Source organism: Microcaecilia unicolor, chromosome 8 (genome assembly GCF_901765095.1).
Source record: "Microcaecilia unicolor chromosome 8, aMicUni1.1, whole genome shotgun sequence".
Classification (NCBI taxonomy): Eukaryota; Metazoa; Chordata; class Amphibia; order Gymnophiona; family Siphonopidae; genus Microcaecilia; species Microcaecilia unicolor.
The window spans coordinates 121,054,767-121,068,039 of NC_044038.1; the positions used below are offsets into that span (position 1 = coordinate 121,054,767).

A 13,273-nucleotide genomic window follows, 5' to 3' on the forward strand; every position below is an offset into this window, starting at 1 on the left:
TTTAGGGCACCTTTTTGTGGCCTAGGCATGCTTGAAATTGGTCTACACCAAAATATCTAACTTTTAGTCCTGGACGTTTTTGCTTTGTTCCATCATAGCAGAAAAACTTCCAAGTTTTGGGAACCCCCAAAATCCTGCCCCCAGCATGCCCCCTTGTGATTTGGATGCACTGCAGAGAAAAATGTCTGAAATCTGAGTTTCAAAAATTGCAATTCGAACGTTTTTCTGAGAAAAATGTCCAAATGCCAATCTGTGCTGTTTTTGAGATGTTTTTCTGTTTTGAAAATGAGCCCCAATATGTGCTAATCTTCAAAGACCCCCTTTATTATTAAGAAAATATCATACAATTAGGAACATTTAAACATTTTGCAGAAGAAAGCTCCTCCTCTATTTCCCCCTTCTTGATTGGTTGTGGCGATGGTGTCAGCTTCGCCTCCTTTTCTTTGTCCTTTTCTCTTTCTTTTTCTATCCCCCCCACAAGCACACACACAGACTTCTCTCCCATTTAATCTGGATTAATCTTGAAATGTACTCCTAACATTGCTGCCCTCTGCAGACCTCCAGGTCTTCTAATTAATTTTCTATGATCTTGAACTATGCCTTTACCCCTTTCATTCCAGCACTTCTCCTGCATACCTTGGTAAGTCTGACATCTTTTACTTTCAGGTTGTCCTTATTTCAGTTCCCACTCATTCTTCTGAGGACTTTCTTGTTAATCTTGCTCATTTGTTTCAATATATAATGCAAGTTCTGGAGCGCACATATGTGCACCAGTGCATATAAGCACCCCACTTCCAGACTCTATTATTCAAGATGTTTTTGTCAGTCCTCATTTAGAGTAGGCTTTGAAAGTACACATGCATGGAGAACGCATGGCTTTGCTGGTGAGGTTTGCTGTTAGGCCAGGCTGGGAAGACAGCATGCTAATTTAGGGTTAAGGAGGTGGGGGGAGGAACAGTGCTGGGATCCAATAGATTTCACTGGATTTTCCTAAACAAGCAGGCTTGATAAGCACATAGATCTGTGATGGCATCATTTGTCACCAAGATGGTTGAGCTGTCCCAGAGCTCAGAATGTGTTGTAAACTTCTGAGCATGCACATCCCTTCCTGCTTCTAGTAGTCTGCTCAGTTTTGTTTTTTATGCTGCCAAACAGATGGGAATATAAAGCTCTCACATTTGTTTTTGTGAGAAGCTTTTATTTTTATATCTGTGCCTTCCAATGTTTTCTTTTGTTTCTCTTTTCTTATGTTTGTTGTTTTTTTTTAAGTATTTTATCGTGTTTCATTTTATTTTGGGCCAAGAAAGCTCATATTGCGGTGCTGTCAGCTCATATTGCAGCTCATCAACTCTATGTTGTGCAAGATACATATACTATCTTTCCAAGGGTACAGATTTTCTTGTCTAGTTTCTCATTATAGGGTGGTATCTATCTGAGCAGAGGCTGATGAGTGTGAAGACCATACAGCATTTAACATACTTTGTGAGCCCCCCCCCCCCCCCCCAGGGACAGAGAATTACCTAGTTTAGTATTTTGAAACTATATAGAGGAAAGGTCCCACTGAACTTTCTTTCTGAGAAGTTCTGAGAGAAGAGGACATTTCTCTGGTAAGTGAACACTATTTTGCTTTGTGCTTTGGGAACTTAAAGATTGGGGTTTAAAGGAGGAATTGTAGGTTAGTGATAGGAAAAATAAAAATATAAAACAGCAAATTTTCTCAACTAATCTCCATAATCTTTTCCCTTTAGTTTTAAAACTTGAACTTTGTACCACAGCATTAACAGCCTCTAGCAGGCACTGCAGGACCTAATTTAGTCTTCGTCCTGCCCACCCCTAGCACAACCTCTCATTTATAGTCAGTTATTATAATTAGGATAACAAGCAAGGAGTGCTGTTACAGAGTTTTACATACATTTCATTACCATCTAAGAAAGAAACACTAAATAAATCACACAATATATCATATAAACTAAAAAGACATTTTCACATTAGGCTAATATCCTTAATACTTTAGCAAGTTTTAAATTATTGAAAAACTCAAACATACTAAGATGGAGTCAGCAGTCCAGCAGCAAGAGGGGTTCTTTCCAGTCTTTTGCATTGAGTGTAACATGTATGATTATCTCCCAATTGGTGAGCAGTTATATGTGTGCGCAGTGGTGTGCTGGAGCCGGCTCGCACCGGCTCGCAAGAGCCGGTTGTTAAATTTTCTTCCGGCTTGTGAGCCGGTTGTTGAAAATAGCGAGCCGGCTCTCTGGCTCTCCTCCCTCCCTCACCGCCTGCTTGTTTTTTTAATTCTTCGGGGCAGGCAGTCTTGCCTGCCCGCTTCCAGCGCTGACTGTCCTCCCTTGCCGATTCGCGCTTTAAAAATGGCCGCCGAGACTTCCAGAGGCGGCCTCGCGAGACTTCAGCTGAAGTCTCGGTGGCCATTTTGAAGCGCGAATCGGCAAGGGAGGACAGTCAGCGCTGGAAGCGGGCAGGCAAGACTGCCTGCCCCGAAGAATTCAAAAAACAAGTGGGCGGTGAGGGACCGGATCGGGAGGGAGGGAGGAGAAGAATTCGCGATACAACTTGGGAGGGGGTGGCAGGGGGGAAAAGGGAGTTGCTGCTGGGCATGGGTGGAGGGGGTCGCTGGGTATGGGTGCATGCAGGGCAGGGGAGAGGAGGGTCACTGCTGGACATGGGTGCATGCAGGGCAGGGCAGAGGAGGGTCGCTGGGTATGGGTGCATGCAGGGCAGGGGAAAGGAGGGTCACTGCTGGACATGGGTGCATGCAGGGGAGAGAAGGGTCACTGCTGGACATCTGGGAGCATGCAAGGCAGGGGAGAGGAGGGTACACTGCTGGACATGGGGTGCATATAGGGGAGAGAAGGGTCACTGCTGGACATCTGGGAGCATGCAAGGCAGGGGAGAGGAGGGTACACTGCTGGACATGGGTGCATGCATGGGAGAGGAGGGTACACTGCTGGACATGGGTGCATGCAGGGCAGGGGAGAGGAGGGTCACTGCTGGACATCTGGGTGCATGCAGGGCAGGGCAGAGGAGGGTCGCTGGGTATGGGTGCATGCAGGGCAGGGGGGAGAGAAGAAATGCTGGACATGGATGGAGGGGAGAGAAGAGTGAGGAAGGAGATGAGATGAGGGAAAAGGAAGAGAGGAGAAAAACTGCACATGGATAAAGAAAATAGGCAGAAGCTGAGGACCAGAAATGAAGAAGAAAGGAGGAAAGAAATAAATGGAAAGGAAGCCCTGGAAACGGAGTTAAGAGGACAGATAGCAGCAGAATCGGATACTGGGCCAGCATGATCAGAAAAACAGTCACCAGACAACAAAGGTAGAAAAAAAATCATTTTATTTTCATAATAGCGTTTGGAATATGTTCACTTTGAGAATCAGGTGCTCAACATTAAAAGTTTATATTTATTTACTTATTTATGTATTTACTTATTTATGGCATTTTATCCCACATTAAACATGAATTAGATTGGAACCTGGGATCATTTAATTTTTTTTCCTGGAGAGAGTAATGCATTGCCCCCCCCCCCCCCCACGGCTATAGCCAGCTCTGCAATTTTGGGGGGGCGCAGAGGTGGACGGGGGGGGGGGGGGGGGCGCAGTGGTGGGGGGGGGGAGGCACCGAGGTGGACCGGAGAGAGAGCCTGCTGTTAAAAATTTACCAGCACACCACTGTGTGTGCGCCTGATGCAAAGATCTCCTAGCTCTCGGAGAACGGGGCCGTTCTCTTGAGACTTGAGTAGCAGACTTGATGGAGCTGAGGGAAACAGAGAGGTACATAGAGGAGACCTACAGGGACGTTGTAGAGAAGTCCCACCTCCAGTCTGGTAGCCCATGTGCTACCTTAGAGGAAGGAGGTCTCCTAGAAGGAGAACATCACCTGGTAAAGTAGGAAGTACTCCTGTAGCCAAGACCTGCCCACCAGGGGATGTACTATCCTCTCGCACCGAGGATATCAAGTTCTGCCCAGGAGGGAAGGGTTAGGACAGCCGTTGTAGTTGGTGATTCAATCATTAGGCATATAGATAGCTGGGTGGCTGGTGGACATGAGGATCTCCTGGTGACTTGCCTTCCTGGTGCGAAGGTGGCGGACCTCACGTGTCACCTAGATAGGATTTTAGATAGTGCTGGAGAGGAGCTGGCTGTCTTGGTACATGTGGGTACCAATGACATACGAAAATGTGGGAGAGAGATTCTGGAAGCCAAATTTAGGCTCTTAGATATAAAGCTCAAATCCAGAACCTCTAGGATAGCATTTTCTGAAGTGCTACCCGTTACACATGCAGGACCCAAGAGACAGGCGGGGCTTTTAGACTAGAAGCTGGGGGAAGGCCGACAGTCGCTCAAAAGCGCATGGTTCAGGATAAGGTATCTTTCAAAGATATCACCAAAACAGGGAAGATAGGGTATCCCAATAGTGAGGTTGCAAAAGAGACCATAGTAGATCAGGTGTCCTTAAATAAAAATAAAAATCAGACAAAAGATTGCAAATTAATACTGTCAAATACTGAGCATGACGATGTAAATAGGAACAACAAACATAGTTTGAAATGTCCATATGTAAATGTCAGAAGCCTAAGAAATAAGATGGGAGAGTTAAAATATATTGCACTAAATGAAAAATTAGATATAATAGGCATCTGTGAGATCTGGTGGAAGGAGGGTAACCAGTGGGACACTATCATACTGGGGTACAAATTATATCGTAGTGATAGGGTGGATCAAATTGGAGGAGGGGTAGCATTGTATATTATGGAGGGCCTTGAATCAAATAGATTGAAAATTCTGCAGGAAACAAAACACATCTTGGAATCACTATGGATTGAAATTCCATGTGTAAAGGAGAAAAGGATAGTGATAGGAGTGTACTACCGTCCGCCTGGCCAGGATGAGCATGAGACTTAGCACCCTTGTTTATTAGGGTTGACGTTAAGATATGCTCTACACATACTACTACTACTATTTATCACTTCTATAGCGCTACAAGGCATACGCAGCGCTGTACACCATACATTAAAAGACAGTCCCTGCTCAAAGAGCTCACAATCTAAATAGGACAGACAAACAGACAGAACAACTAAGAGGTAAGGGAATTAAAGAGGTGGGGATAAAATGAGCAAGTGAGTAGTAGTTAGGAGTCAAAAGCAGCGTTAAAGAGGTGGACTTTTAGCCTGGATTTGAAAATGGCCAAAGACGGGGCTAGACGTACAGGCTCGGGAAGTCTATTCCAGGCATGAGGTGAAGCGAGATAAAAGGAACGGAGTCTGGAATTAGCAGTAGAGTACATGCCACTGTATTAGTGGGGAGAGGGAGGGGATATGTGTTGGGGGGTAAGAGTTTTCTGTTTATAATGCTAATATATGCAAAGTTTCAAGACACCCGCCGGTGATAGGGAAGCAGCTGGAAACTACAGGCCAGTAAGCCTCACTTCGGTTATTGAAAAAGTAATGGAAGCGATGCTGAAGGAAAGGATTGTGAATTTCCTAGAAGCCAATAAGTTGCAAGATCCGAGACAACATGGTTTTACCAAAGGTAAATCGTGCCAAACGAATCTCATTGAATTCTTTGACTGGGTGACCGGAGAATTGAATCATGGATGTGCTATAGACGTAATCTACTTAGATTTCAGCAAAGCTTTTGACACGGTTCCCCACAGGAGGCTCTTGAATAAACTTGAGAGGCTGAAGATAGGACCCAACGTGGTGAACTGGATTAGGAACTGGTTGACGGACAGACGCCAGAGGGTGCTGGTTAATGGAATTCGCTCGGATGAAGGAAAGGTGAGCAGTGGAGTGCCTCAGGGATCGGTGCTGGGGCCCATTCTGTTCAATATATTTGTGAGTGACATTGCCGAAGGGTTAGAAGGTAAAGTTTGCCTTTTTGCGGATGGTACTAAGATTTGTAACAGAGTGGACACCCAGGAGGGAGTGGAAAACATGAAAAAGGATCTGCGGAAACTAGAAGAATGGTGTAAGGTTTGGCAATTAAAATTCAATGCGAAGAAATGCAAAGTGATGCACTTAGGGAGTAGAAATCCACAGGAGAGGTATGTGTTAGGCGGGGAGAGTCTGATAGTTACGGACGGGGAGAGGGATCTTGGGGTGATAGTATCTGAGGATCTGAAGGCGACGAAACAGTGTGACAAGGCGGTGGCCGTAGCCAGAAGGTTGCTAGGCTGTATAGAGAGAATTGTGACCAGCAGAAGAAAGGAGGTGTTGATGTCCCTGTATAAGTCGTTGGTGAGGCCCCACCTGAAGTATTGTGTTCAGTTTTGGAGGCCGTATCTTGCTAAGGATGTAAAAAGAATTGAAGCGGTGCAAAGAAAAGCTACAAAAATGGTATGGGATTTGCGTTACAAGACGTATGAGGAGAGACTTGCTGACCTGAACATGTATACCCTGGAATAAAGGAGAAACGGGTGATATGATACAGAAGTTCAAATATTTGAAAGATATTAATCCGCAAACGAACCTTTTCTTTATATGGGAAGGTGGTAGAACTAGAGGACATGAGATTGAAGGGGGGCAGACTCAAGAAAAATGTCAGGAAGTATTTTTTCACGGAGACAGTGGTGGATACTTGGAATGCCCTCCCGCGGGAGGTGGTGGAGATGAAAACGGTAACGGAATTCAAGAATGCATGGGATAAACATAAAGGATTCCTGTTCAGAAGGAAGGGATCCTCAGAAGCTTAGCGGAGATTGGGTGGCAGAGCCGGTGGTGGGAGGCGGGGCTAGTGGTTGGGCGGAGAGACTAGTGCTGGGCAGACTTCTGCGGTCTGTGCCCTGAAAATGACAGATACAGTTCATTCAGGTATACACATAAAGTAGCACATATGAGTTTATCTTGTTGAGCAGACTAGATGAATCGTACAGGTCTTTCTCTGCCGTCATCTACTATGTTACTATCCTGCTTATAATCGAATGAGAAAAACGCCCAAGTTCCGACCTAAATCGGGAGATGGACGTTTATCTCACAAAAACGAATAAAGCGGTATAATCGAAAGCCGATTTTTGGACGTTTTCAACTGCAATCCGTCGCGGATGCGGACAAAGTTGACGGGGGCGTGTCGGAGGCGTGGTGAAGGCGGAACTGGGGCGTGGTTATCACCCGAACAGAGATGGGCGCCTTTCGCCGATAATGGAAAATAAGTATGCGTTTGTAGCTAGAATTTAGGGCACTTTTCCTGGACCCTGTTTTTTCACGAATAAGGCCCCAAAAAGTGCCCTAAATGACCAGATTACCACCAGAGGGAGTCGGGGATGACCTCCCCTGACTCCCCCAGTGGTCACTAACCCCCTCCCACCACAAAAAAATGATGTTTCACAACTTTTTATTTTCACCCTCAAATGTCATACCCTCCTCCCAGGCAGCAGTATGCAGGTCCCTGGAGCAGTTGTTAGGGGGTGCAGTGGACGTCAGGCAGGTGGACCCAGGCCCATCCCCCCCCCCTACCTGTTACAATTGTGCTGCTTAATGCTTAGTCGTCCAACCCCCCCAAACCCACTGTACCCACATGTAGGTGCCCCCCTTCACCCCTTAGGGCTATAGTAATGGTGTAGACTTGTGGGCAGTGGGTTTTGAGGGGGATTTGGGGGGCTCAACACACAAGGGAAGGGTGCTATGCACCTGGGAGCTCTTTTACCTTTTTTTTTTGTTTTTGTAAAAGTGCCCCCTAGGGTGCCCGGTTGGTGTCCTGGCATGTGAGGGGGACCAGTGCACTACGAATCCTGGCCCCTCCCACGAACAAATGCCTTGGATTTATTCGTTTTTGAGCTGGGCGCTTTCATTTTCCATTATCGCTGAAAAGCAAAAACGCCCAGCTCACACATTGTCGAATAAAACATGGACGTCTATTTTTTTGCGAAAATACGGTTCGATCCGCCCCTTCACGGACCCGTTCTCGGAGATAAACGCCCATGGAGATAGGCGTTTCTGTTCGATTATGCCCCTCCATGTATGTCATCTACTATGTTACAGTGAAGCTTTTAAATTTTAACAGTGAAAGGCATCCCTGGTTTCTTAAATTGTCAGCTGAAATGTAGACACTCTCATGGACCATGTTGAGACCTGCTTTCATCTCTTAAGCTAAGTGAAAGCTTTTCTTAAAAATTAAGTTTTGCACAGAGAATGTTACAAAAGGTGGCACTTGGAGGCATTCACTATACATTATTAGAGACATGCTGTAATTATATGCCTGGACAATATTTTTGAAGATTCTTGAATCTGAGATTGTCCTAAGAAATCATTTGAGCATGTCCCTATACATACACATTTATATGTATTGGGGGAATGAAACGCTATTATGTTTTGATACTCAGTTGAGAATTTAACATTAAGTAGGTGGCTATTGCTAGAGACAGGATATGGGACTCAATGTACCATTCATCTGACTCAGCATGCTATTTGTTAGGTAATAAATATTAAAATCCACTGTATTTTAAGAGAGCAAGACAAGTGTTTAAGTTTCTAAATGGTGATTTGGTGAAACCAATTCTTGTATTTATTTTGATCAGAATAGAAAACCAAATGTAGAGCAAAACGGACTCAGCTCTTTTGTTATTGTTGTTGTTTCTGATAGCTCCAGTTTAGAGAGAGAGTTAAAATGTGAAAAGGAGCAGCGACAGAATCTTCAGCAAGAATTGCAACAAGAGAAGGATAAAATCTGTCTTCTACAAACAGAGCTGCAGCAAATGACAGGTTTGAAAAAGGTATGTATACTGAGAAGCATTGTTTGCTAATGGACAATCCAGAGCAAATATCATTTGTGTTAATATATTTAAATTCTGCGGTCGTCATTTCTTTTAAAACACCAGCTGTGGTGTTTAAATGTATACCAAGATATGCAGCATCAACCACTATCCATTGTATTGTAGGAACAGTATTAGGGTAAGTACATAAGTAATGCCACACTGGGAAAAGACCAAGGGTCCATCGAGCCCAGCATTCTGTCCATGACAGCGGCCAATCCAGGCCAAGGGCACCTGGCAAGCTACCCAATCGTACAAACATTCTATACATGTTGTTCCTGGAATTGTAGATTTTTCCCAAGTCCATTTAGTAGTGGTTTATGGACTTGTTCTTTAGGAAACCATCTAACCCCTTTTTAAACTCTGCCAAGCTAACCGCCTTCACCACGTTCTCCAGCAACGAATTCCAGAGTTTAATTAATGCGTTGGGTGAGGAAACTTTTCTCCAATTTGTTGTAAATTTACTACACTGTAGTTTCATTGCATGCCCCCTAGTCCTAGTATTTTTGGAAAGTGTGAACAGACGCTTCACATCCACCTGTTATTATTTTATATGCCTCTATCATGTCTCCCCTCAGCCGTCTCTTCTCCAAGCTGAAAAGCCCTAGCCTCCTTTGTCTTTCTTCATAGGGAAGTCATCCCATCCCCGCTATCATTTTAGTCGCCCTTCGCTGCACCTTTTCCAGTTCTACTATATCTTTCTTGAGATGCGGCGAACAGAATTGAACACAATACTCAAGGTGCGGTCGCACCATGGAGCGGTACAACAGCATTATAACATCCTCACACCTGTTTTCCATACCTTTCCTAATAATACCCAACATTCTATTCGCTTTCCTAGCCGCAGCAGCACACCGAGCAGAAGGTTTCAGTGTATTATCGACGACGACGACACCCAGATCCCTTTCTTGGTCCGTAACTCCTAACGTGGAACCTTGCATGACGTAGCTATAATTTGGGTTCTTTTTTCCCCACATACATCACCTTGCACTTGCTCACATTAAACATCATCTGCCATTTAGCCGCCCAGTCTCCCAGTGTCGTAAGGTCCTTCTGTAATTATTCACAATCCTGTCGCGAGTTAACGACGTTGAATAACTTTGTGTCATCAGCAAATTTAATTACCTCGCTAGTTACTCCCATCTCTAAATCATTTATAAATATATTAAAAAGCAGCAGTCCTAGCACAGACCCCTGAGGAACCCCCCACTAGCTACCCTTCTCCATTGTGAATACTGCCCGTTTAATCCCACTCTCTGTTTCCTATCCTTCAGCCAGTTTTTAATCCACAATAGGACATTTACTCCTATCCCATGACCCTCCAATTTCCTCTGTTGCCTTTCATGAGGTACCTTGTCAAACGCCTTTTGAAAATCCAGATACACAATATCAACCGGCTCCCATTTGTCCACATGTTTGTTTACTCCTTCAAAGAATTGAAGTAAATTGGTCAGGCAAGATTTCCCCACACAAAGCCGTGCTGACTTGGTCTCAGTAATCCATGTCCTTGGATGTGCTCTGTAATTTTGTTTTTAATAATAGCCTCTACCGTTTTCCCCGGCACTGACGTTAGACTCACCGGTCTATAATTTCCCGGATCTCACCTGGAACCTTTTTTGAAAATTGGCGTTACATTGGCCATCCTCCAATCTTCCGGTACCACGCTCGAGTTTAAGGATAAATTGCATATCACTAACAGTAGCTCGGCAAGCTCATTTTTCAGTTCTATCAGTACTCTAGGATGAATACCATCCGGTCCAGGAGATTTGCTAATCTTCAGTTTGCTGAACTGCCCCAGTACGTCCTCCAGGTTTACTGTGAAGTCATTAAGTTTCTCTGACTTGTCCACGTGAAATACCATTTCCGACACCGGTATCCCACCCAAATCTTCCTCGGTGAAGACCGAAGCAAAGAATTCATTCAATCTCTCCGCTACGTCTTTTTCTTCCTTGATTGCCCCTTTTACCCCTCGGTCATCCAGCGGCCCAACGGATTCTTTTGCCGGCTTCCTGCTTTTAATATACCTGAAAAAATTTTTACTATTTTTTTTGCCTCTAATGCTATCTTTTTTTCGTAATCCCTCTTGGCCTTCTTTATCTGAGCCTTGCATTTGCTTTGACACTCCTTATGCTGCTTCTTGTTATTTTCAGACGGTTCCTTCTTCCATTTTCTGAAGGCGTTTCTTTTAGCCTTAATAGCATCTTTCACCTCACTTTTTAACCATCCCGGCTGTCTTTTGGACTTCCGTCTTTCTTTTCTAATTCGCGGAATATGTTTGGCCTGGGCATCCAGGATGGTATTTTTGAACAGTGTCCATGCCTGTTGTACAGTTTTTATCCTCTCAGTTTCCCCCCTAAGTTTTTTTTTCACCGTTCTTCTCATTTTATCATAGTCTCCTTTTTTAAAGTTAAACACTAACGTATTTGACTTCCTGTGTATAATTACTTCAAGGTTGATACCAAAACTGATCATATTATGATCACTGTTATCAAGCGGCCCCAGTACCATAACGTCCCTCACCAGATCATGCGCTCCACTAAGGACCAAGTCTAGAATTTTTCCTTCTCTCGTTGGCTCCTGCACCAGCTGCTCCATAAAGCTGTCCTTGAATTCATCAAGGAATTGTATCTCTGTAGCGTGTCCCGATGTTACATTTACCCAGTCTATATTTGGATAGTTGAAGTCACCCATTATTATCACATTGCCCATTTTGTTTGCGTCTCTGATTTCTTTTATCATTTCTGCGTCTACCTGCTCATCCTGGCGAGGCGGACGGTAGTACACTCCTATCACCGTCCTTTTCCCTTTTATACATGGAATTTCAACCCACAATGATTCAAAGGTGTGATTTGTGTCCTGCTGAATTTGTAATCTATCTGAGTCTAGGCTCTCGTTAATATACAATGCTACCCCTCCACCAGTCCAGTCCACCCTATCACTACGATATACTTTGTACCCCGGTATGAAAGTGTCCCACTGGTTATCCTCCTTCCACCAGGTCTCAGTGATGTTTATTATATCCAATGTTTCATTAACTGCAATATATTCCAACTCTCCCATCTTATTTTTTAGACTCCTAGCATTTCCATATAGACATTTCAGAGTATGTTTGTTGTTCCTATTTGCATGATGCTTAGTACTTGACACTATTGATTGGCCATCTTTTGTCTGATCTTTAGTTGTATTTAAGGGCACCTGACCTACCACGGTCTGTTGTGCAACCTCACTATTCAGAAATCCTATCTTCCCTGTTTGTGAGGTATCCTTGCAAGATACCTTATCCCGAACCAGGCGATTTTGAGCGACTGCCGGCCTTTCCCCCATTTCTAGTTTAAAAACTGCTCTATCTCCTTTTTAAATGCCGACGCCAGCAGCCTGGTCCCACCCGGGTTAAGGTGGAGCCCATCCTTTCGGAATAGGCTCCCCCTTCCCCAGAATGTTGCCCATTTCCTAACAAATGTAAAACCCTCCTCCCTGCACCATCGTCTCATCCACGCATTGAGACTCCGGAGCTCTGCCTGTCTCTTGGGCCCTGTGCGTGGAACAGGTAGCATTCCACAAAATGCTACCCTAGAGGATCTGGATCTGAGCTTTCTACCTAAGTGTCTAAATTTGGCTTCCAGAACCTCTCTCCTACATTTTCCTATGTCATTGGTACCCACATGTACCAAGACAGCCAACTCCTCCCCAGCAATATCTAAAATCCTATCTAGGTGACGTGTGAGGTCTGCCACCTTCGCATCAGGCAGGCAAGTCACCAGGCGATTCTCACGTCCACCAGCCACCCAGCTATCTATATGGATTTGAATTGACATTGAATATCTGGGTATACTACTGACCAGTAGTTCCCAACCTCTTCCTTCCGCTTTTGTGGTCCTCTGGGATCACTCCTGTCTCTAAAAAGGTATGGAAAATGTCAGGCAGTGGAGTTTCTAGAACTAGTTTTTTCACTGGCCTTGGATATATCCCATCTGGCCCTACTGCTTTGTCAACCTTTAGTTTAACTAACTTCTCATCAACACAGTCTTCTGAAAATCATTCAAGGTCTACCGCACTTTCATTCTTGTGTTTGACTTTTGTTGTTCTTCTCCCGGCCCTTCATCTGTGAACACAGAATAGAAATATTTGTTAAGCAATTCTGCTTTATCCTTCTACTTATTCCTCCCCTTCACATTTGAGCCTCAAAATCCCAGTTTGCACTTCCTCTCAGGGGCGTATCTGCGTGGGGCCACGGGGGCCTGGGCCCCTGTAGAATTGGGCCTGGACCTTTCTGCCGACGACCCTCTCCACCCCCCCCTCCCGCCGTTGCCTATCTTTGCTGGCGGGGGACCCCAACCCCTGCCAGCCGAGGTCCTCTCTTCCGTTGCAGCAAAGCTTCCTGTTCTGAGTCTGACGTCCTGCAAGTACAACGTGCAGGACATCAGAATTTGAAACTGAAGGAAGCTTTGCTGAAATGGAAGAGAGGACCTCGGCTGGCGGGGGTTGGGGACCCCCACCTGCAAAGGTAGGC

At 44.9% G+C, this 13,273-nt stretch overlaps 1 protein-coding gene across 6 annotated transcripts in view; it reads left to right on the forward strand.

Annotated features, from left to right (window-relative positions):
- The window catches only part of RUFY1 (RUN and FYVE domain containing 1), a 744,748-nt gene that overhangs the window by 557,235 nt on the left and 174,240 nt on the right, over positions 1 to 13,273 (forward strand). For all 6 annotated transcript variants that reach the window (XM_030213172.1, XM_030213171.1, XM_030213174.1 and 3 more), the window contains one exon: positions 8,595 to 8,724. In XM_030213172.1, coding sequence (XP_030069032.1) covers positions 8,595 to 8,724 — 130 coding nt within the window. The remainder of the gene's footprint in view (positions 1 to 8,594; positions 8,725 to 13,273) is intronic.